At 52.4% G+C, this 23050-nt stretch overlaps 1 protein-coding gene across 9 annotated transcripts in view; it reads right to left on the bottom strand.

Moving 5' to 3' along the window:
* The window catches only part of AFAP1 (actin filament associated protein 1), a 145732-nt gene that overhangs the window by 27934 nt on the left and 94748 nt on the right, over positions 1 to 23050 (bottom strand). For all 9 annotated transcript variants that reach the window (XM_073891392.1, XM_025887356.2, XM_073891388.1 and 6 more), the window contains 4 exons: positions 13689 to 13784; positions 11937 to 12018; positions 7559 to 7708; positions 1115 to 1326 (listed from right to left, as the gene is read on the bottom strand). In XM_073891392.1, the coding sequence (XP_073747493.1) occupies positions 1115 to 1326; positions 7559 to 7708; positions 11937 to 12018; positions 13689 to 13784 (540 nt within the window). The remainder of the gene's footprint in view (positions 1 to 1114; positions 1327 to 7558; positions 7709 to 11936; positions 12019 to 13688; positions 13785 to 23050) is intronic.

The following is a 23050-nucleotide window of genomic DNA, read 5'->3' as shown; positions in this document are numbered from 1 at the left end:
AAAAGACGTGGTGTGATCCCAGTGGGGGCAGAATGAGGACGGGGGCCCAGGGGTGTGGACCCCAGGCGGTCCCAGGACCGCGAGTCCACAGCCAGCCACCTTCCATCCTGGCCAGCCTCACAGGTTACCAGCCCGTGGGACGAAGAACAGTGTTAGTCTTTTCCCGCCCCCGCGAGAAATAGTCGTTTCTGTCAAAAGAGTCTCCGAAACAAACTCCTATCTCCTATCAAGACCTTCTAGACGGCCTCACGGGCCACCTCGACCTTGGCCCCAAGCCCCGGGCTCGCTCTCCATCCATCTAGCACTACGGTCGTTTGGACTCTGGGTCTATCCCTGAGTAATGGAGTGCACCCGAGCCTGTGCAGCAAATCTAACGCAGCCTTGTTTCTGCCACCGACACAGCCCACGTCTGCGAACTCTGGAAGTTCACAGCCCTGGTGCTTGTGCACAGCTGCGTGTGCACGCGAGTCTGCGTCTTAGTCATGATAATGTAAATGAACAAAAAGATAAAGAAAAGGAGGTCTGAATTCATAGTGAGCAGAAAATAAATTGTGTAATAGGTGGAAAGTAAAATTGGCAGTTTTCAGCAGATAGCTAAGAAACCAGGTTCAATTGCTTTTCTGCTTCAGTGAAGAATTTGTTCCAGAAAAGCAGGCAGACACGTAACAGATGCACACAAAGCTGAGGGCGCTTCAGAATTAAAGGTGTTCTTTTGGTTTCCATGGGATTGGCACATGAGCCACGGTCTATAGGGTTATCTAAAAACACCTATTTCGTCTGTAAAGAACATTCCAAAAGGCAAATTAAACAAACACCATTGATTCGCAGGTGGGCCATAGGGGCAAAATGAGTTATTTTTCTGCCACCTTTAGAAAGCAGTGCGCTGTATGGAGTCGCGTAGCTCATCTCCACGCAAAGGCATGCGGAGGAAAGGAAGACGGGTGGTGGGCGGGTGCAGGGCGGCCTGTACCGCCAAGTAAGAACGGAAACCGGCCTTGGGAGGAGGCGACAGAAAAGGCCGGCAGAGGCCACCACCGTGGGCGTGAGGGACACGGCCAGAAGCCACGGTGCCCCAGGGAAGGATCCTGGAACGTGGCCGTGGCCGGCACCTTACCTCCAGCACGGCCACCTCCTGTCCGTTGCGAAGCAGTCGGAAGGTCAGGGGGTGTTTGGAGTCCAAGCCCGGGATCACGTCACAGCCGCGCAGAGGAATAGAAACGATGTGGGTCTTGAGATCGGTCCTATCCTTGTGGAAGATGAGCTTGTTATCCTTGACTCGGCACCAGCGCTCCCGCCAACGGCTGTTGGAGAGCACGTTGAGGTAGCCTGCAAGGGGGCCGAGGGCAGACGGTCAGCGTGCGGAAGCCAGACCCCCACAGGCCTTCAGCCAGCTCTGCAGGCTCCTCGTTAGGCAGACAGCCCACCCCACACGCCCCTGAGCTCCTGCAGTTTGAGGATTCTGTCGGACGAGGGAAGCCCACCCAGATGGGATGGAAAGCCCATGTCTCTGACCCCGCACGACGCCTTTACCGCTCTGGGGAGATCTGTGTACCCCTGCACGTGGGATCGAATCGTAAGAACAGTGATCGTCATTTCTAAAAAAGGAAATTTCCTCAAATATGAGAGAAACTGATCGCTCTCGTCTGCCACAAACCGATGAGCAGACGAACATACACAATGTGAGGTAACGAGGCACGGGAACCAGATCTCACAGGGCGGCTGCCCCTCGTACCCACTCCGTGGCACAGAAAACTCAGGTCAAAAAGGAAGGAATAAAATGAGGGTGTCTTAAGTCATCAGCCACTTTTTCAATTCACGCATGCGTGCGCATGTGACACACACGCCCACGCACAAGGGATCCTCTCCAGTTCAGATTTTTATAATGCCTTTCCGAAAGGTTTGGGAGGGTGCGTTTTGCTTCTCTCCGTGTCTCTAACACACTTAGCTTCTGCATCTTACACATGTCATTAGCAATGGGTAAATGCTATGGAATCCCATAAAATAAAACCCTGAACACGCAGGTAAGTTACAGGGCTTAAGGATGCTTTCTACATGACAGATAAATACTTGCTCAATGAATTCCCGAGGTGAACACATAAAGTGGAAGTTTTCACTTGGCTCGGCGTGACATCCGTTCTACCGATAACCCCTAAATGCAAGTGCGCTGCTTCTCCTGGAACAAAAGCTTTCATTTGGGGCCTATGTTGCTGTATTTATAAAATAAGAGAAAAAGGGGAGAAGCCAGCCCATTGGCTCAAGTGCCTGGGACCCAAGTTCCTTATATTTTGTAAGTTTAGGAGGGAGTGCACAGAGGAAAAGAGAGGCTGGGGTCCAATCGGGGGAAGGAGGTTACTCCTGATGTGTGACGGGGTACAGGCTACCTAGCAAAGCCTGACCTGAAGCTGTTTTATTTTATTTTTAAAAGATTTTATTTATTTATTTGTCAGAGAGACAGCACACAAGCAGGGGGAGTGGGAGGCAGAGGGAGAAACAGGCTCCTCACTGAGCAGGGAGCCCAAAGGGGGGCTCCATCCCAGGACGCTGGGATCATGACCTGAGCTAAAGGCAGACGCTTCACCGACTGAGCCACCCAGGCGCCCCTCTGTTGAGGAATTTAAGCAATAAGACCTAAGAGCATAGCTGACTTCTTGATAACAGTGACCAGGTTCCTTGTAAGCTTGCACGGGACTTTCTACTAGAGAACTCAGCACTTGGGGCCACTCTGGCTCAGTGCCACTCACTGCCCTTCGCAGTATAGAGGGGGCAGCTACCGAGCACGCTCCACTAACCAGGGGGATGCTCATCTCTGGAGCAGGTCAAGGCACTCTCGGGATATCTTCTTCTCTGACTGAACCCAGCCTAAAGTCACCAATGCTATGAATTTCTTGACATCTGAGTCACAAAAGGAATGATTATATCGGACAAACCCTCGTTTTATTTAGAGCATGACATCATAGGAAATTACCATGTTTTAATGCCTTTCTCAGATTAATTTTCAGTTCCCAAAAAGGAAAGGCAAAGAGAAAATCACAGGGGATGAGCGGCCCGTTTCTATAAACAGGAAAGCCCACGGTACCAGCCTCCAGCGCCAGGCTCACTCCCCTCTGCTCCTCTCTGAGAGGGGTGGCCTTACATTCCCATCTTCGGGGTGGGGAGCACAGGGAAATGACGGACAGCCCATCGAAGGCATCTGCAGTCACAGGGTAGGTTCCCATGCCCCCTGACTCTCTGATGGGGTGGGTGGAGACTCACGCCGATGGGCCCCGCGCATAGCTCGGCCGCAGCACACAGCTGCCACCAGGTGGTGCCCGAGTGCGGCCCGGCCAACGTACTGCAGGGACAGCCGGGTCCTCCAGGGGTCCTCTGCTGAGAACCGCACCCCCCACCCCAGGCTCACCCGCCCGCCCAGGGCAGTTCCACCAACTGCATGAGACGATTTCAATGCAATTTGATTTCTTTTTAGATTCCACCCATCATGTTAAGTGAGATGTTGCCGTATCTTTGCAGTTTGGGCACGTCAGTTAGATGTTTTGAGATGGTTCCTGCTCTGAATTCTACGATTTCTCGCAAAACCATGGCAAGAGGCTCAAGGTTTCATGAGAGCTGTAAAAGTAACATTGGAGACCCATTACAGCCTCCGCACCAGGGCTCCCAAGTTCAAGCGGCTGCAGAGGAGCCGGCGGAAGCGGGGCCAAGTGCCCACCAAGCTCCCCTCTGCAGGGCGGGAAACGTGGCGCCCGCCGGCCCTGGTGCCGCTCTTGAGAGGCCTCTCGTCCCAGCGCGGCGGCTGGTTCCACCCGCGGCCTTCGTTTATAATCAGCTGGGAGGAGACATCCCGGGGAGAGAGGGGCCGGGGTTACCAAAGGTCACGATGCTGCCACCGGCCGAAACCAGCCCTCCCGGTGCCCAAACCCCATCTGACCATCTTAGGGGCCTGTCCTCCAACAGGCGCACGTGCCCAGGAACGAGGATGCGGATGCCCCAGGGCGGTGACTCATACCCAGAACGCTCTCCGCCCCCTTGATTGAAGTCGCCTGACTTTTTGTTGGGTAGATTGTGATAGAAGGTAAGAGGTATAGAACTTCCCTGTATGGCCACTGAAACGCACTCCTGCTGAAAATGTCACAAAGTCACAGAACAGTCGAGCTAGGAGGGGCCCTGGAATCACCCAGCAAGGCCCTCAAGCTAGCTCAGCTTATGCTGCCTCAAGGAGACCTCCACCTGAGACCTGGGTCCGCTCCTTCCGCCCAGCTCCTGTGCTCATGACCCATGCCACGCGCCGGCACTGCCCTTACATTGCCTGGACTATGTCTGTGTGCTCAGGTTTCTTAAAAATAAGCACATTAGGTGAACCAATGAGTAACAAGAGCAACCTCTTACTGAGCATAAATTATGACTTAATTATTAAGCACTGAGCTTAGTGTTCATGATTTTATCTTTCAGTTTCCTTAGGAAAACAAGGTAAGTATGAGCCCGTTTCACAGAGGAAGAACCTGAGGCTCAGGGAGGTAATGCAATTTGCTTAAGGTAAGTCGTTCCGCCAGCTCACTGGCGGAGCTGCTCGTGTGCCAGGCACTGTGCTGCTGGGTGCTGGGGCGCGGCTGGGGCATGGCTGGGGCGCAAGGTAGTTCTGAGTCTCATCCCGGAAGGCGGGAGACAGCTGCAGAACTGGGCTGAGACGAGACTGTCAAAGGCTCTGAGCTGAGCCGCACAGAGATTCGTGTTTCAGCCTAGGACTCTGTTTTCGCAGCTCCCCCCGGTGGCCTGGAGGGTGCAGAGAAGGCGGCCAGTCAGGACACTGGTGCGCTGGCCCAGCAGGGGACAGGCCGGCAGAGAGCGAGAGGACACACGTCTCCTGACAACGACCGCTGGGTTTATAGAGACTCTCGTAAGCACCAGAGAAGGGCAAACAGAAGATCCTTCTGGGGTCTGGTGTACATCTCAGACCACGGTGTGCGCAGCGCTCACCCCGCTGACGCCCCCATCACCGCTGGGCGTCGGGGCAGGAAGGAGTGGTGCTACAGGGCTGGCTGGGGGGCTCACCGCCCCTCCCTGCTCCCCTTGGGGGTGTCTGCAGAAACCATCTCCTACCCCCAACAGGGTTTTTATCATGCATCTGGAGGCGCAGCTGCCACACTTCAGGGAAGAGTGGATTTGAACCCAGGTCTTGGTTGCTCCCGGAAGCTCTCTTCTGCCTGCCCAGCAGCATGGCCCCGCCGGCCCAGCCCGCGTGGCTATGCTCACAGCAGAGGGACTGGGGCTGCGTGGCCCCAGCTTGGCACGGTGGGTGTCTCGGGCCTTTACCCAGCTGACCTTTTCTGCCTACAACTTTGCAGCTGTACCAAAATCACTGAGAACAGTCATCCCCCCGCCCCCGTCCTTCCTCTGTGGGCCCCTTCTCTGGCCCCTGCACCCAGCGAAGACCTAGGTGACAGTCTTAAAATCTTGTGGACAGAGGAAGTTCTCTTAATAGAGGCAAAAGATGTCCCCTGAGCTGTTTGGTAGAAATCCACACATGTGTAATTATAGGCTCCAGATTCCCCCCTTCCTGCCCTCGGAGCAGCCAACTGTGTTTCTGAAAAAGTGCCAGCAACAGGATTTCCTGCAGGGCCTGAGCACCAACACAGGGAGGCTGTTTACGAGGGGTTACGAGCGGGCAGATGCAGAAGGCAGGGGCAGAGCTGGGTCAGCTTGTGGGGCTCAGTGTTCTGGTTTGTAACGAGGGTCTGGACCCCAGTGTCTACCTTGCCTTCCACATGAATGTTGCTTTTCATGAAAGAATTTCTACTTCTTCTGCTGACCTAGAGCAGTTTAAATGCCAAAAACGAGGGGCTCCTGGGTGGCTCAGTCAGTTAAGTGTCTGACTCTTGGTTTTCAGCTCAGGTCATGATCTCAGGGTCCTAATATCGAGCTCCACGCCAGGCTCCACACTCAGCAGGGAGTCTGCCAGAGAGCCTCTCTCCCTCTCCCTCTGCCCCTCTCCCGCTCATGCACGCATTCTCTCAAATAAATAAACCTAAAAAAAAAAAAAAAGCCAAAAAAGAAGCTAAAAAAGGTGTTCCCTTTGTTGGATAATTCCCTCTTTCCATTTTTAATCCCTAACTCTTCTGCAGGGCCAACCCAAAAGGAGAAACAACCCCACACCACCCAGTGCTTCTTGCTGCACCAAGGAAGGCAGAGGCGGACAGGAAATAGCACCTTGGCATCAACAGATTCATGTTTTTCCTTCTGCCCCTCGGTGCTAGAGCTTTGTGTGGTCTGCTGTCGTTCTGCCCCTCGGTGCACCCCGACCCAGGGTGGCCAAGGCTTGACGAAGGACGTGACTCTACCGGGCCCACTGAAGTCTCACGTGGGGCTTCCTAGAAGCACAACCGTCAAGGCCAGAGTGAGCTGGGACCTCCCCCGGACCTGCCCTCAGGACGCAGCACGAGCCTGGCTCCTGCATGCCCAGGCACCCATCCCCTCTGCGACCCGCCCCAACTGCCCGCCGCAGTGCCGACTCTTCCTGTGGTCCGGGCACAGCTCACATCCTGGGACATGAGGGCTGGGACTCTTCCTGTCGTCCGGGCACAGCTCACATCCTGGGACATGAGGGCTGGTGAATTACTTCATCATTGTCTGTATGACCAACTTTGGACACTTGGGGCCGCGTACCCCCGGATAAGGCCCATCCCCTGGGCAGATGGATGCTCACGGCCACATAGGGGTGAGCAGAGCGAGTCCGCAGAGGGAAGCGACTGGGGACCTGCTGACAGGACATTGGGCACCTATAGCCCGTCCTCAATTCCTAACGGAGGCCGAAGCCCCATCGCCCGGCTTCCGGGGCTGTTCTCCCGCGAAGGGCTGCACGGCGGCCGAGGAAGCGGTACGGCTCTGCGGCCTCACCCTCCACGCCTCCACAGCAGCCACCCCGCCCGCACCGCCACCTCACTCGGGTCCCTGGAGATGCTCCCGATGCCCTGGTTTCCCCCCTCTTAGTCACCGGGTCCCACTGCACGTCTCTCCCTGAGACTGCTCCTTCAGACCCGTCCCTGCCACGTAAGCGGAAGCCCTGGGAGGGCTGGAGCCGCGTCGTGGGCGCCTACCCCGTGCTGCTGGGGGCAGCTGCTCGGAAAGGACTCCAGGTGGCAGACTGACGATGGAGTGGTCCAGCAGGCTGCCCTTGAAACTGAGGTCTGAGACACGCAGTGCTGGCAGGATGGCTGGTTTACCGTGTCAGCCCAGGGGAGAGCGCCAACTGTAACCCCACACGCTCCGCGCTCCTTCCTTCGCTCGCCAAGGTACGTGCGTGTGCCCCAGCTTCGAAATGGTTAAAAGGAAGGTGGGAGCACGTCATAGGATCAAAGAAAGAATTTGTTTTTCATCTTGAAAGAACCTCAGAGATCATGTCAAACCCCTGCGAGATCTTTTATTAATAAGCAGTCAAGATGGAGTACCTCTCCCGCCATTCTGAGGATCACCAGCCTGACTTGTGCGAGCCCACGCGAAGCAGAGGCCCCTCTAGAAGAGGCCACGTGCCAGGTGGGCACTGCTCACGGCCAGGCACCCTCTGTCTTACCGCAGGTGGGGACGTCCTCCTCCGCGGATGAGGTCTGCTCATCTGTCGAGGGCTTTTTCTTCCCCAAGCCGATGATCTTGGTGATCTTCTTCCCAGTGACTTTGGACACGGTTCCCTTGGCCTCTGATTTGGAACTCTTCTTCCTCTTAACTGTCAAGAACAATGAAAACAAGAAAGTGTGTTTCAATGATAGACTTTAGCTGAGAAAAAATAAAAATAAAGCATAAATCATAGTCAATTTTATTTTCCTCATTTTTTACACATTGAGCACCTTCTCTGTGCCAGCTATTGGTGTTGACAGAAGACGGCAAAACACAGGTGTCCTGAGGGATCTCCTGTTCTAAAGTAGGCTGAGAACATGCACACACACATGTATACACGTGCACACACGGAGGTGGCCCGATGGCACCAGGCCCGGGCAGGGAGCTACAGTGGGGTGACATGGCAGAGGTACTGGGTGGCGGGGGAAGCCTTCCGGGGAGGGCGACTTTGAGCCAGGAGCTGGGTGATGAGGAAGCGGCTGTGAAGAACCCAAAGAAGAACCTTCTGGGCAAGAAGAGCTTCAGCCAACACAAAGGCCATGAGGCTGGGGGGAGCTGGACGGGTGTGAGGAACAGAGTCAGTGTGGCCAGACCTTGGCCAGCTTGGGGAGGGGACGGGGGAGGGGAAGGGGGGGAGGCGGGTCTTCCCCAGTCCCAGGAAGCCCTTAAGCAGCCCCTCACCCATCCCTGAGATGTGAACGTAGCTCTGCACTCTCCAGAACTCTCGGCCCATTACGGTCTGCTTTTGCCTGCAGGGTATTAAACTATGAAGTCATGCCCAATATATCAAATTCACAAATACCGTGCCTCAAAACAATTTCTGGCTTCCTCTGGGAAACTGGAAGATCTGGCAACTCTGGACCCCCTTCTGGGATTTCGTGGGATCAGAGGTGTGTGAGAGAGCGCACCCAGGACTCGGAGACAAGATCCTTCCTCCCACAGCAACTCTGCAAAGGGACATGTCACTCATTCCATCACCTGAGGGCCATGATGTGCCTGGTCTTGGAGCCAAAGGGGAAAAGGCAACTTTCCAGACTGCACAGGACACTGGGGCGCTGGGAGGGTCAAGTGCAGCTTCACAACGGAGTGGGGTGGGATGAGAGAGGGGCTCCACAGCCTCCAATAACCCTCCTGGTGTCCCCATCTCCAGGGTGACTCCCACCACCCAGTCTATAACCCACAGGGGGTCATAACCCCTTTTGAAAATGTCATGAGGCAGGAATTCCTTCCCCTCCTGCTCAGCCCAGCGCAAGCACACACCATAAATAGCCACAGGATAATTTCAGAGAGAGGGGACTCGGGACGTGGGATTACAAGCCCGGGGCCTCATTCCTAAAGCCCCCTGTGATACCGATGACTCATTCTCTCTTGGCGGGTGGGGAAGTCCTCCCCCTTCCTGTCCCACTCTGCCACCACCGGCAGGGTCCCAGGTGCAGGCCCACACCCCTATCCCACCCCAGTGTGTTCCCTGGCCCCACAGACCCACACCCCGAGCTCAGTCACTTGGTTTTGACCCTTATTGCCTCTCTAGAAACAACAGTTGAAAGAAAAGAAGCCATGCCAAATTTCTGGGTAAACACAGTGTTTTTTCCAGACTGAATGAGGTGCCCCCGACCGTCTCTGCTTTGAAGCCCTAACCCCAGCGTGGCTGTATTTGGTGATGGGGTCCCAGGAGGTCATTAAGGGTAGGGCACTGATCTGGCAGAATGAGTGTCCTTTTTAAGAGACCGAACACAGAAGAAAGGCCATCGACATGAGGACACGGGGGGAGGCGGCCGTCCGCAGCCCAGGAAGAGGCCTCCCAGGCAACCAGCTCTGACGGCAGCACCCTCCGGGGCTCCTGGCCGGCCGAACCATGACAAATAAACGTCTGTTGTTTAAGGGCCCAGACTGGGGTGTCTTGTGAAGGCCTTGTGTGATACAGAAGCGGGAACGCAGGAAAGCCACTCCCACCTCTCCTTACACTCTCCCAACACCCACCACCCCCTCTTTTCAGAGAAAGCCCCAAGAACCCATTGTAATCTTAGCGGGAAGGCCGCTTTCCCCCAGTTACCACCAGGCATGGCGGTCTGCAGCATGGCCACACCAAAGTGAAAGCAGCCGTGCATGGCCCCTCTTAGCTGTTTCGAGAGAGCGGTGAGACCAATCTGGGACCACAGTCCCATTCGAGCTAAGCTTTGCAAGGGTGGCACTCCCAGAGTGCCCTGAAGGCCCCCTTTCACAGAGCTCGCGGGGCACGCAGAGCTCTTCCCCCTGGCTCAAAGCAAAGAGGTTACGTTTACTTCCAATTCTACTCGCATGTGCTCCTGTTGGGAAAGCACCTGCGGGACCCTGACTACAAAGAAAAGAGATCATACTTTTAATTCCTAGAAGGAGCCCCGATTAATTTTTTGCAAAAGCAGAAGCAAGGGACTCCTTGGAAGAAAAAGCCAAAGTATGGAGGAACTTGAGAATACGTCATGCTATTTTACTACACAAAGGCAGAAATCGGAACATGCAATAAAATTATGAAGAAACCCCCAAAACTCAAAACTCTCAACTGAAGTGAGAGCGCAGGAAAGCCACAGGGGTCCAAACATCATACCCCACGAGCGCATGGCGGGCAGGGAGGGCGGGCCACCGAGGCAAAGCTCACTCCCAGCATCTGTAGGGCCGCAACCATCATCAGTGCGGACACTACCGCGTAGCCCGCAGAGAATCGGAGTCACAACATGGCTGGGAGGAGGGGAGCCATGCTGAAATCTCTCACGGCAAAGAGCTCGAGAGTGAGCAGCGGGGATAGAAGCTAAGGTCGAAGTAAGGATGTACTTAAACTATCCACTTCCTTGAGCGATGATTTAGTGTCTGCGAGACGCAAAGCAGAACACTTGTGAGCCCGGGGTCACCTTCCTTGTGAAAAGGAAGCAGGGGAATTCTAGGTAGAGGCGCATTCCCTGACACAGACCTCCAGACATCTGTATTCTTCTGTGAACCTGACTGCCAGCAGGGCGCCGGGGCAGAAATGGCAGGTAAGGAAGGAGACTGGCTGAAGCCGTGTCTGCCGTGCCCCACGTCTGAGCAGGGACCTGAGACTGTAGGTTATTCTGTTTCAGGGCAAAACTTAAAGACGGCTTTCCTGGCTTTGATTATACACTATGTGCCCACGGAAGACACAGATGACGCCTTCCCCTAACTTCCGATGGAGACAGCAGAAATTGCACTCGGACACGACCGCATTAGGGAATCACACGGGCAAAGGCAGAGACCATGACCTTTCAGGGTGAACCTTGTCATGTCACAAGAGTCCAGCTTACTTGGATTTCAAGATTCTTAGTGGCCTGGCTTGCTGTCTGGTTGAAGGGGACCTCATTTCAGAGCTGGGGGGGTATCTGTTCCATTCTAGCAAGAGAGCACAGATGAGCTGGGTGGGCAGACTGCTCCCCTGGGAAGCCAAGGTCCCAGGGCCACGAGCATATAGACTGTTGACTTTGCACAAAGAAAACTCCCCCACGACCCGCAACTCCTACCTTCCTCTTGGCCCACACCCTGGGAAGGAAAGTGGAAGTCAAGCCATGGACTGGGAGAAGCAAGACACACTGATAAAGGACTTGTATTCAAAATATATCAAGGGCTCTCAGAACTCAGTAAATATGAACAAAATCCAATAAAAATATGGGCAAAGATTTGGACAGACATTTCATCAGATACATGGTTGGCAAAAAAGCACATTAAAAAAGGTTCAACGTCGTTAGTCTTTAGGGAAATGCAAATTAAAGCCACAATTACAGAGCACTATATACCCATTAAAATGGTCATAATTTATGCTTGGAAAGCTGACTTAGAAAAAAATAATTGACAATCCGAAAGCCCATGTTCATAGCAGCAGCATCCACAATGGCCAGAACGTGGGAGAACCCAAGGGCCCACTGATGGATGGACAGATAAACACAATGTGGTTCATCCAGAGGACAGAATCTTATTCAGCCTTAAAAGGAAGGACATTCTGACACCTGCTACCACGTGACAACCAGCTCTCCCCACTGCGAATTCCTGTCAGCGATAGATCACGTAAGGAAATGAGCTGCCGGCAGCCCAGGAGTCAGGATATATGCAGGGCGCCCACGCCCGGGGCCAGGGTTCAGTAGGACGGCGGGTGAAGACATGTGGGGCTCCCATCAACCAAAAGGGTCTCTCTGCACTTCCCATGTGCAACCTGGGCCGGGCCGTCTACGTCACTGAACTTCCAAGGAGACTTGTCACACAATCAGTGCCCACGGAGCTGGCCACGGCTGACTTTTGTTGTTTACTCTTGTTTTTGTGTTTCGGTGTTTGTGGTTTGGGCCACGAGCAGAACTCACCTTGTTCTTTTCCTTCACACACAGCGACTCCATTCTCCATAACGCCCTCCCCGTCTGAGCTGGGTCTCTCAGAAGACAGCTTCTATGAGGGTAAAAAGGATTAAGTTATTCCCACCATGGTTCGTTAACGGCCGCGTGATGTTTCAGGGATCAGTTCACAGTGATCCCCAGGGTGGAAGGAAGTGTGGCCAAGTCCACGGCAGTGCTGGGAGGCCAGAGCTCAGGTACAGACCAGCTGCCGGCCGGCTTGCTGCTAAAGCTTCAGAAATAGCAGAGGAACGGAGAACAAACTCTCGGAGGTGCTACCCACACACACTCTGATACCCCATCGCATCCAAATCACTTTTACTTGCAAGTAATTTTGAAAAAAATATTAAGATTGCAAAAAATATGCCCCTCACCAAGCCATGTTATCCTTCCAGAAGTAGAGAGCCCATCGTCCGCTCAATTCCCTCCTGTTGCCAACCAGTAATTGGGTGAGGTCATACATCTGCCGTAACAGACACCCTCCAAATATATATGCAGAGAAAAGCTACGGCTGAAACCGTCCAAGGGCACGCCCGAGTGCTTGGGATTATTTTAGCCCTGATATCTGGATATAAGGAGCATGATTGGGACCCTGAGCCGGCATCTGAAGAAGAGATGCTGCTTAGAGCTGGAATCCTTCGTTCTGGCGGGAAAACTGTGGCATCAGGGTGGAGGAGGTGGACTTGAACTCACCCCTCCCAGTCCTGCACATCATAGTCCAGCGCCACGGGGGGAGCCTGGCCAGGCGCTAACAGGACAGCCTTAGGGACCAGAGATCAAAACGGCCAGTGCCCGTGGGGGAACGGGAGCCCTGACGCGCTCAGCAAAGGGCTATGGGGGCAGCCTGCCTGGCAAGCGGTGTGCTCAGCAGCATGAGTCAAAATCCTAAGAAATATTTCTACCGTTTGGTCTAGTAAACCAACTCCTGGGAGTCTCTTCTCAGGTAACAGAGACACAGCGAAGACTCGTGTGCGAGATGCCAAGGACTGTGCTGCTTTAAACTGTCTGAAGAAGGAAGATGGGCCTGAAATCAGCGGACTGCGAGTAAGCAGGCTGCCTGCTACAATGCGGGTGGGCCTCACCCAATCAGGCGAAGCCGGAGGCTAGAACAAAAAGACCCGCCTTCCCCCACAAGAGGAGATTCTCCAGAAGCCTGCCTGCAGACTTCATCTGCACCACTGGCTCCCCTGGGTCTCCAGCCCGCAGACCTACAGGGTAGATTTCAGACTTGTCAGCCCCCATCATCACATAAGCCAATTCCTTATAATAAATCTCTTCAGGGGCGCCTGGGTGGCTCAGTTGGTGAAGCGTCTGCCTTCGGCTCAGGTCATGATCCCAGGGTCCTAAGAGCGAGCCCACGTCAGGCTCCCTGCTCAGTGGAGAGTATGCTTCTCCCTCTGCCCCTCGCCCTGCTCCTGCTCTCATAAATAAATAAAATCTTTAAAAAAATAAATCTCTTTGTATGTGTGCATATATGTGTACTTGTGTGTATCTGTATACATACTTACATAACTTTGCAATGTATTTAACATTTTACACTTAATTCTATATACTTGATAACACAGACACACACACGCGTGCACGCCCTATCCGTTCTGCTTCCTGGAGACCTCGGACTAAAACAAGAACAGACAAAAAAGTTCTCTCAGAGAATGTTATCAGAACATTGAGGGAGGCCTAAATCAGCTGCAAGGGCACTATTCCTGGGAAGAAAGACGCCCTTACCTTCTCGAGCTCTGTCTTGTGCACTGGAGAGATCGACGGGGGAGGACCTTCTAAATCCGCCGGCCCACTGCAGCCGCTGTAGACATCTCGGATCACCTACAAGAAGCACAGACATGCCTGAGGGCTCTTGGAGGCCGAAGCCGGCAGGAACCGGCCGGCGTATGGTGCGGTGGGAAAATCTGTGGGCCCAAAAGCACCTGGTTTAAGTCCCAAGATGCCAGGCGCTCCTTCCTTCACTAGTTCACTCGTTCACGCACCGAATGTCTCTCCGATCCCGATACTAACAGGCTTTAGGATACGGGGAGAACGCAACGCCTTGCCTTCATGGGGCGTGCGTCCCAGCGTAAGCTAGATATCACAGTGGACACTACCGCCCAAGCACGAAGGTGAAGTAAGACAGCAGTCAGTGCTACAAAGGCTGGAAGGTCGTGTTTAAGGAAAAGGGAACGGCTAGTTGACAAGATCAAGAGGCCTCCCTGGGATGACAGGTAGGCTGGGAGCCAAAAGCCCAGGACGACGCAGCCACATGAGGAACCGGTGCAAAAGGCTTCCAGGCAGAGGGGCCAGCTGGGGCAAAGGCCCTGTGGTGGACGTGAAGTGCTTAAGGATACCACCTGGCGTCGTGGGGCAGGAGATAGGGGCAGGCCACCAGGAGGGTCACACAGGCCCGGTGAGCAGCTCGAGCCCTGGAGCGACAGGAGTGACTTTCTGGGAGGCAGTACAGTACAGAAGCCAGGAGCACGGGCTGTAGAGCTCCACCGCCTGGGCTTTCACCCCGGCCTTCACCTTGGGCAAATTTAATTAACTGCTCAGTGCTCCAGTCCTCCCGCCTGCAGAGCAGACGCAGTGGTCCTACCTGTGGGACGTACGTGGCCTGAGACAGTGCCTGAGACGTGGAGGGCACGCCACTGTCAGAAGCCGCAGACAGCACTGGTGCTGTTGAGGGAGGACAGCAGACAAGAACTAGAAGGAAAGGAGTCAGGCCGTCCTGTAGTGGCCCGGGGGACAGAGGGGGGCAGTGTGGGCTGGGGCGATGGCAGGAGGGAGCGAACCAGTGGCGTGCAGAGGATTCCAGAGAAGAATAGGCGGAGCAGGAGAGAAGCACCACCTCCAAGGCAGCTGGGTGCTGCCATTCAGAAGGAGGAGGCAGACAGAAGCAGCAGGAGGGGGAGAAGCAAGGCAGGTGAGTGCGGAGCAAAGCAAGCTTCCAGGCAGAGCTGGAACTAAGCTAGGCAGTCAGGGGAGAAGAGGCTCGCTCACAGCCCAGCCGGGAGGGGCTGAGTCTCCAGAGGGAGGGCAGACAGAGCAGAACGCAGGTCCAAGACAAGGACGGACCAGAGCCGGTCGGTACGTGGAGCAGAGCCAAGGGGGAGAGGCCGGTGCAGGAATGAGCCTGAATGGCCAGGGAAGCGGGGGCAAACCAGGAGGGTGCAGCTGCTCCCTCCCAGGAGCAGGGAGGAGGAGGGAGAAGCAGCCCGTCGGTGCAGGGGCACCTCTGAGAAGCCCCTCTGCTGCAGGGGAGGGACGGGGGGGTGGGGGTGACTAGAGGGGCTCCCGGGGAAGAGATGAGCAGAGGAGGGATTTCCAGAGGCGGCAGGGGGTGGGATCTGGAGAAGGCCAGGGTGTTTGGTGGCGGGAGTCTGAGGACGCTCCTGTCCGGCCTGTTCTGCCTCCTCAGTGAAAGGCGAGCCCAGAACATCAGCGGCTGGTTCAAAGGCCCAACCTTGCTGAGCCTCTGTTTCCTCACCAGCAAGGGAAGGAGTGTCCGGATGACCTGTCCTGCTATGTCAGGATGGTGACATCCAGAGAAAATGAGACCCTCTATGCAAAGTGCCTAAGCCAACACCTGGCATGTGTAGCTGCTCTGGTCCCCAACACCGTCACCACGGAGAGTCCTCACCAGTGATGCCGAGGGCTCAGAAACGATCCCGCCCGAGACTGACAGGCGTGGGGGGTCCACGGCATGTAGGTAGTGATCCCTGGCCCTGCCGGTGCTCACAGCACCCCCAAGGTCACCCACTGTCCCCACTGTCCCCCACTGAGCTCCTGTCCTGAGCAGGAGTGGTTCTGATCACTGGGGATATGCAGTGAACGGGACAGAGCGGGACCCGGGTCGGCGGAATGTGCGTGCTAGCAAGGGAGAAGTTAGGCAGTTCCCTCAAAATGTCTTCTATTCTTTTTGGAACGAAGCTGCGTCCCACCCATGCGTCTTCGGGGCAGAACTGAAATGCCCAAGTCCCAGATACCTGGGTAGCAGCTTTGCAATACGATCTCAGCAGACGTGCCCAAAGTCACTGGCTGGTGCCACTGTTGGGATTAGCGCCAGGAACCGACGGGAGCCCAGGACGGCGTCTGCAGCCACTTTGCTGCTCAGCTGTTTTACAAGAAAGCTACAGAGCACAGTCCACATTTGAGACGAAAACAGGACAAAGGGAAAAGAAAGAAAAGCCCAGAGAGCTTGCTGCCACGTTGTTCTCCCTGTCGATTTTGAGGAGGGAAAGTGTCATCAGAGAGACATCCACCCAGTGGCCTGGGCCTTCTGGATGCGAGTCTCTGTCCACGCCGACTCCACTCCTGCGGCTCTGTGTCGGCCTTTGTTCCCACGCCTCCCCCGTGGCGTTACCAGATCTTCAGGGGACGAGGCAAGTTCTTATTTGGTCTAAGGACAGGAGTCTGTCTCTTCTCTAGGAAAAGAGGACGACACGGGCAATGTCCTGGCCTCGTGTGTCGGACAGAAATGGGGTTTCAACCCTCATTCTACGGCCCCCTCCCCAGGTGAGCCTGAGCGGTGCGGACTTGGGCCTGACGTCCTCGTCCAGAACATGCACAGAACAAGGCCTCTGGGCTACCGTGCAAAGCAGGATCGCGGACCGTGAGGGGTCCAGGCAGCTTCTCCCAGAGCAGGCAGGAAGCACGTGTGCGCCCCTTCCCGGGACGACAGCCCTACACAGAGAACGCTCACGCGACAGTCACGCAAACGAACCGGGAACGTGTAAGCCCCTCATCCCGCACCAGAAGGCTGAACCTCCCAAAACATAACCTGCAGAAACCTCTCTCTGGAAAAGGCTTTTCTTCAAAAAGGCATGTGAACTGTGGCTTCAGGGATGGATGGGGCTTGCTGGATCGGGCTTGTCCTGCAAGCCTCAGCCTCTGTCTCGTGCGCCCTGGAAGCGGGCTCTGTCCCCCAGGCGGGGCACGGCTCGGCTCCCCTGCCCTCGGCCGCAGCCAGACACACGTCCCTCACGTGCCCCATACACCCACGGGTCTCTTCTCCTCAGCGGGGCTTGCTTTCAGAGACGGGGCTATGCCTTGCTTACGTGGGCATTCCCAAAGCCTAGCACGTAACAGCAACCTAAACAGCGTGATTGAAGAGGAGAAGGAGGGAACAAGGAACCAAACTGGACTTGACATTTTCTCCAGGAAAGAAAGATGAATGAAGGAACGAAATCCAGGGGGAAAGAAAGCAGGCCATCACGTCAGATACGTCTCAGCACAACCTTCCCCCGGTCCTCTGCATCAATTTCTGAAATCCTTGAAGGAAAAAAAGTGAAAAAAGGAAAAAAGAGCATGCAGCTAAGAGCCATGCCCGCGGCACCTGGGCAAACGTGGGTTTATCAGATCACAGTTATTAACTGTCATCTTCAGATCTTCTACTAATTCATTTTGTCAGCTAATCAGAGGGAGAGATGTGGTCATATCTACCTCTTTGATTATGGAATTTTCTGTCTTTCTATTTCTGTCAGTTCTCGTTCAGCTTGTTTTGAGGCTATGTTATTGGTTGCGTACAATAACCTCCTCGCCCTCTCCCGGTCACTGGACTGTCTCCTTCTCTCTCCCCTGTTGCACATCAGGGCCCGATGTGCCCGCAAACAGAGGTTCAAGGAATGGCGGACTCCCTGGAGTGGCCAGATGAGGTGACCTGGCCATCGAGGCAAAATCACGTCCTCAACTTCACTGAGAAGCCCTCCCTAATAAACCCAGCCCACGTATCTGTACGCTTAGAATTCTGTACACAGATAAAGGATACATTTGTTCTCTACGGATGTCCCCCCGCCTGACCTTCAACTCCTTACGCAGAGTGCAGTGTCTCCCACGGTGCTCAGGAAAGAGACGGGCATTCGGCAGCCCACAGAGACCCAGACACACCTAGGGCCAGGCTGGGGCTTATCCCTGCCATTCCCACAACGGGGGACAATTTCTCTTGCCCCAGACTGAGCCATAGTGACATCCCAGGCACAGAAAAAGGCATGGTTGAAAACATCGAGGAGTGTAAGCCTGTCTTTACTTCCATGCGTTTCATCCACCAGCTGGGTGGATTATTTCAGGTGACTTTCATGAAACCGTCTTTCTCCTCTGATCTCTACTCATTGCCAAATTGCCCCCACTGAGTTAATTCGGAAGTAATCAATAAAGGGTTTATCACCCGAATTCTTTGAATAGCTGCAAATGAAGATTCTGTATTTATATATAATGTGTGTGTATATGTATGTATATTAAAGAGCCATGTTCCACAAGAAGCTCAACATGTATTTGAGAGAACTGGATCCAAATTCAGAATCACAAATCCTTCAAAAAACAAATTGTTATATGTTCTGTGGTATTTTTGTTTGCTTTTAACTTGAGCCCTCATTGCCAGAAACACAATCTCTGCACATTTTTTAAGGAAACCTGACCACTCAGTTTCTGGGAATATTGGCTGTTGTCTTCTGACTAACTCCTACAAAATGGCTCATGATTTCAGCATCTCTACACACACACACACACACACACACACACGTGCATGCGCACACATGGAGTCAGTTAATTTTGGCAAGAGCGGCTGGTAATGGAAGTTGCGGACCGAAGGAAGAGCAACAAATCTGGCCGTGATTCTTGAAGAAGCGTGGGTCCGGTCAGGTGCTGGCCACACACAGCCCTCTTGCTCTCCACACCGGACAAAGGCCGTTTGTGACTCACTTTGGAGACTGTTAGCTCTTACATTAAAGCCACCCTTATAATGGGATACCAGCAGTTTATATTAACAAAGAGTTGGCCCCTGTTTTATAAAACAGTTCATGTTAAGATAGTTGTTCTAGGGTTTTTACAAAAGGAATACTATGGGGTGATACCAATAAACCACTAATATTCCAACAGTTTATTGTAGTTCTAACAGCACATTTGTGTAACTTTTTCATTCTGCCTTTCTGATAATTCTGTTCAGTGTTATTTCCATCCGATAAATGGGAAAGAGTTTGCTGACCCCAAACACCCTGATGAGTTAGAGGCCTTCCAGGACTCTCTTCCAGATTTCCAGACCCTTCATTCACTCTCCGTGACCGCAGCTATCATCAGGATAAATAAGGGCTGTGCCTCTGATGACAGTAGTTCTTTAATTTTGGGGGAAAAAAAAAATCTACTTCAGTCATAAAGATGTGGGCTTGACAAGATGACATAACAGGCCATGATGACAGCATGGACTTATTTGACAGAAAACTGTCATTTCAAAGTTTTAAATCATTTGGAAAAAAGAAACAGAACAAAGTTAGAAGGCACAGGCTGGCTGATTTCAAGACTCTCTGTAAAGTTGCAGCCACCAAGACAATGTGGCATTGGCATGACCACGTAGACGCAGACTCATGAAGCAGACAGGGGCCCAGAGATATGGACTCACATGTGTTTGACTGATAGATTTCCAATCAAGGCAATTCGGGTCATCAATGGGACTGAAACGATTGACTACCCATATGGAAGAAAATCAATTTTGACCCCTACATTCCATCCTATACACAAAATCAATTGTATGAATCAGAGACCTGTCCATAAGGACAGAGCCATAAAGATCTGGAAGAAGACACAGGTACTATCTTGGTGAATAGAATATGCTAAGGTTTTATGGACAGAAGGCAAAAAGCACTGACTATAAAAGCAAAAACTGATGTAATGGATCTCAGAATTAACAATTTTGTCTCACCAAAAGGCACTCTGAAGGAAGATAATTCATCTGTGGATTAACCAGAGTCATTCTCGGAGGCAAGAAACTCTGACATAAACAGGGACATTTCATATTCTTGAAAAGGTTTCAACTACCAGTAAGGTATCGCCATTTAAACTCTGTACGCAACCAATAACATAGCCTCAAAACAAGCTGAACGAGAACTGACAGAAATAGAAAGACAGAAAATTCCATAATCAAAGAGGTAGATATGACCACATCTCTCCCTTTGATTAGCTGACAAAATGAATTAGTAGAAGATCTGAAGATGACAGTTAATAACTGTGATCTGATAAACCCACGTAGACGTGTGCACCCAGCAACTGCAACGTGCATGTCCCTTGGTATAGACAGGAGCATTTACCCACCCTGACTACATGTTGAGCAACAAGTCAAGTCTACAAATCCCTATAATGTGAAATCATATCAAGCTCTGACTATGGTGAATTTAAACTAGAAACTAAAGGCAAATAGATTATTTTTAAAAACCTGTATATTTGGAAAGTGAGCAATATATCCCCAAATGAACCATTAGTCAAGAAAAGAATCACAACAGATTCTAGGAGATATTTTGAACTGAATGACAATAAAAACACAAACATCAGAACTTACAGGACACAGCTAAGACTGTGCTCAGGGGCAATGGATAGCTTTAAATGAATGTGTGTTTATAAGAAAAGGACTAAGAATCAATTGTCTAAGCATAAACTCCAAGAAGTTGGCATAATTACAACAAATTAAGCCAAAAGAAAGTAAGAGTGAAGAGGAGAACTTGAAGATAGAACGTGATAGTACTACAGACAAAAACCAAGAGCCCAAATCCGGCTTTTTGAGAGAACTAGTACAGTGGGTGTACGTCTGGCAGGAATGCTGATGAAGTAAAGACGGACAGATGTCTCCATTCTGGTGACTGTGTACCCTTGACAGATAGAACGAGGCAGGTGTAATTAAAAAACCAGAGCAGTTTTTCACTCATCAGAGGATGAGAATGCAAAGAAACCTGGACACGCTATGTCCTCACAAGGGAAGAGCCCTTTGCAGGAAAGAAGTGACCAGGCTGCCTCCTGGCTGGGAAGGTGGCGGGAGGCAGGGGTACCCACCGCAGAGGGTGGGGAACAAACCAGCCACATCCTAGGGGCGTACGCAGCCTGGTGTAATGGTTGAAACTTCGAGGCGCCTCAGTGACACCCCGAGCCTACGCCCACCCGCCAACCCTTTCCCCGGCGCCCTGGGCGTGTGGGAACAATACAAAGGCTTCGGGCAAGCAAGCCAAGTTCGGGGATGTCCTCCGGGGGGCACACAGCAGGCGCCCTTGCGGTCCTGGTCCAGGAGGGTGGGAGGCCGTGATGTGGACACCCCTAGCTCCGGCCCCTAACACACCCCACTATCATCTTGATTTTCAAACTGTTTTCAGCCAGAGCTTGGGAGTTTACTTAGACCTAGACGCGGTAGCATAGTGATCACAAGAACCAAACAATAGTGAAGGAGCTTCTGCTTACATATGTGTTCACTGCATGCTAGGTGCTCTTCTAAATGTTTCTATCTTACTATTTTATCCTCACAACAAGTCAGAGAGGCAGGCACCATTATGACCCTCCCTCCCATTGCACAGAGGAGAAAACAGAGGCGCAGAGGAGCTAAGTAGCTCATTCAAGACCATAGGAAGTGAAATGCAAATTCAACTCGAGGGAGATCCGCCCTTCCCCATCACACTGGCGAGCTCCCCACAGCTTGCTGACCTATGGCAGGCGAGGCTGTGGGGGAAGGGCACTCGGACACGTCGCTGGTGGGAGGCTGAGCTGGCGGACCTCCAGTGCGGAGTGACGTGGCTGTGTATCAAAATCACAAGCGCCTACAACCTTCATGCAAGCAAACAGCTTCTCTGGGAAGTCAGGCCACACACTAGCAAGTGTGAGATGATGTATGCACAGGGTTGACTGTTACAGAGTTGTCTGCAAACAACCCAATATCCACAAATCAGAGAATATTTTAAAAATTACGATCTATTTAAACAATGAAATGGTATGTCCTGTAAAAAAAAAGCAAAAGGAAAGGCTCCATTCTCTACCTTGGAAAAATCTGCAAGACACTTTGTTTAGGTGTAAAAAGCAAGAGGCAGAACACCACATCTTGTCTATAGGGGTGGTAATTAAAATCTGCATTTCTCTTTGCCTGCATATATATATATAATCTCAGAAAGGACACAGACAAAATGCTTGCTCTTGTATGATGCTGGAGGACGTATAATGGCACAAGCAAACCTGGGAAGCCATTTGTAAAGATCTAGTCGTGTTGAAAATGCGCATGTACTAAAGTCAGCCATGCCAGAGAAGCCATGACACACGAGCCCAAGGGACATGCACGAGAACGCTCACTGAAGCGTTCCAGGACAGCAAAGGGGGATGGGCATCAACCCCAGAGCAGGCATAAAACAGTGAGTGGAAAACGCGAGGGGCGGGATACGTGCAGTTTGAAGCCATGTACATGGGCGTTTTTGAACATAAAAAAAAAAAAAAAATCACTTCTGATTTATAAATACATACATAAGTGAAAAAAAGTATCTTTAAAGCATACCTCGATGATAATATTCAGGATAAAAGTTACCTTTGAGGAGGGACAGAGAGTTAGTAGGGGAGGCCTGTTCCAGTTCTAGCTGCAGCATTTGAGGTCTTGAACAAGGAGATACAGGGTAAAAAGGAAAAGGAAAAGATTCTTAGAATCTTCATGAGTTTGAGTCACTGGGAATCTATGTTTCTTAAGTTTCTGAGTCATACCGGTAAGACACCGGACCCTCTCCGGTCTCTGCTGGTTTTAAAGAAAGAAAATTCTCTGACTGACTGAAACTAGTTTTGTCTCTGTCATTTCTAATCAAGACTTCTCAGCTTCTCACACTGACACACATAACAGGAGCAAAGCACAAACATCAAACCGAGAAATTAATCAATTCAAACTCTTGAGAAGAAGGTAACTTACCATGTATTCTTTACTTCCGTTTTAAGAAATATCAGCACATGCTTAAAGAAAAATCCTTGCAATTAGCTTCCACTGACCATAGAGTCATCACTGCATAATTAGCTGAGCACCTCTGATGTGCATCTCACATCTCGAGAAACAGGACGTAAAACGGAATTCCGTTCCATCAGGGCCTGACATCTTGGAAGCGTTTTCTCTCTAAGCGTGTACTTGCGAGCTGCATGGTCAGCTCAGCGCCACGTCCCAGGGAGCCTGGAGAAGCCAGCGATGCTTCCAGCAGCTCATGCGGAGCAAGTCACGAAGAAGGGGCAGGGACAGAGGAAGCCCAGGGCTCAGGGCGGCCCTTCCTGCTCCTCTGCTAGGCAGCAGGGAAACCCAAGGGCGCAGAAGGACGGCACGGCTCAGCCCGCGTGGGGCC

This window comes from Callorhinus ursinus, unplaced genomic scaffold (genome assembly GCF_003265705.2).
Source record: "Callorhinus ursinus isolate GAN/ISIS: 27379988/994484 unplaced genomic scaffold, GSC_fseal_2.0 scaffold4, whole genome shotgun sequence".
NCBI lineage: Eukaryota > Metazoa > Chordata > Mammalia > Carnivora > Otariidae > Callorhinus > Callorhinus ursinus.
The sequence above is the reverse complement of the archived record's forward strand: the minus strand, read 5'-3'. Positions and strand labels throughout refer to the sequence as shown.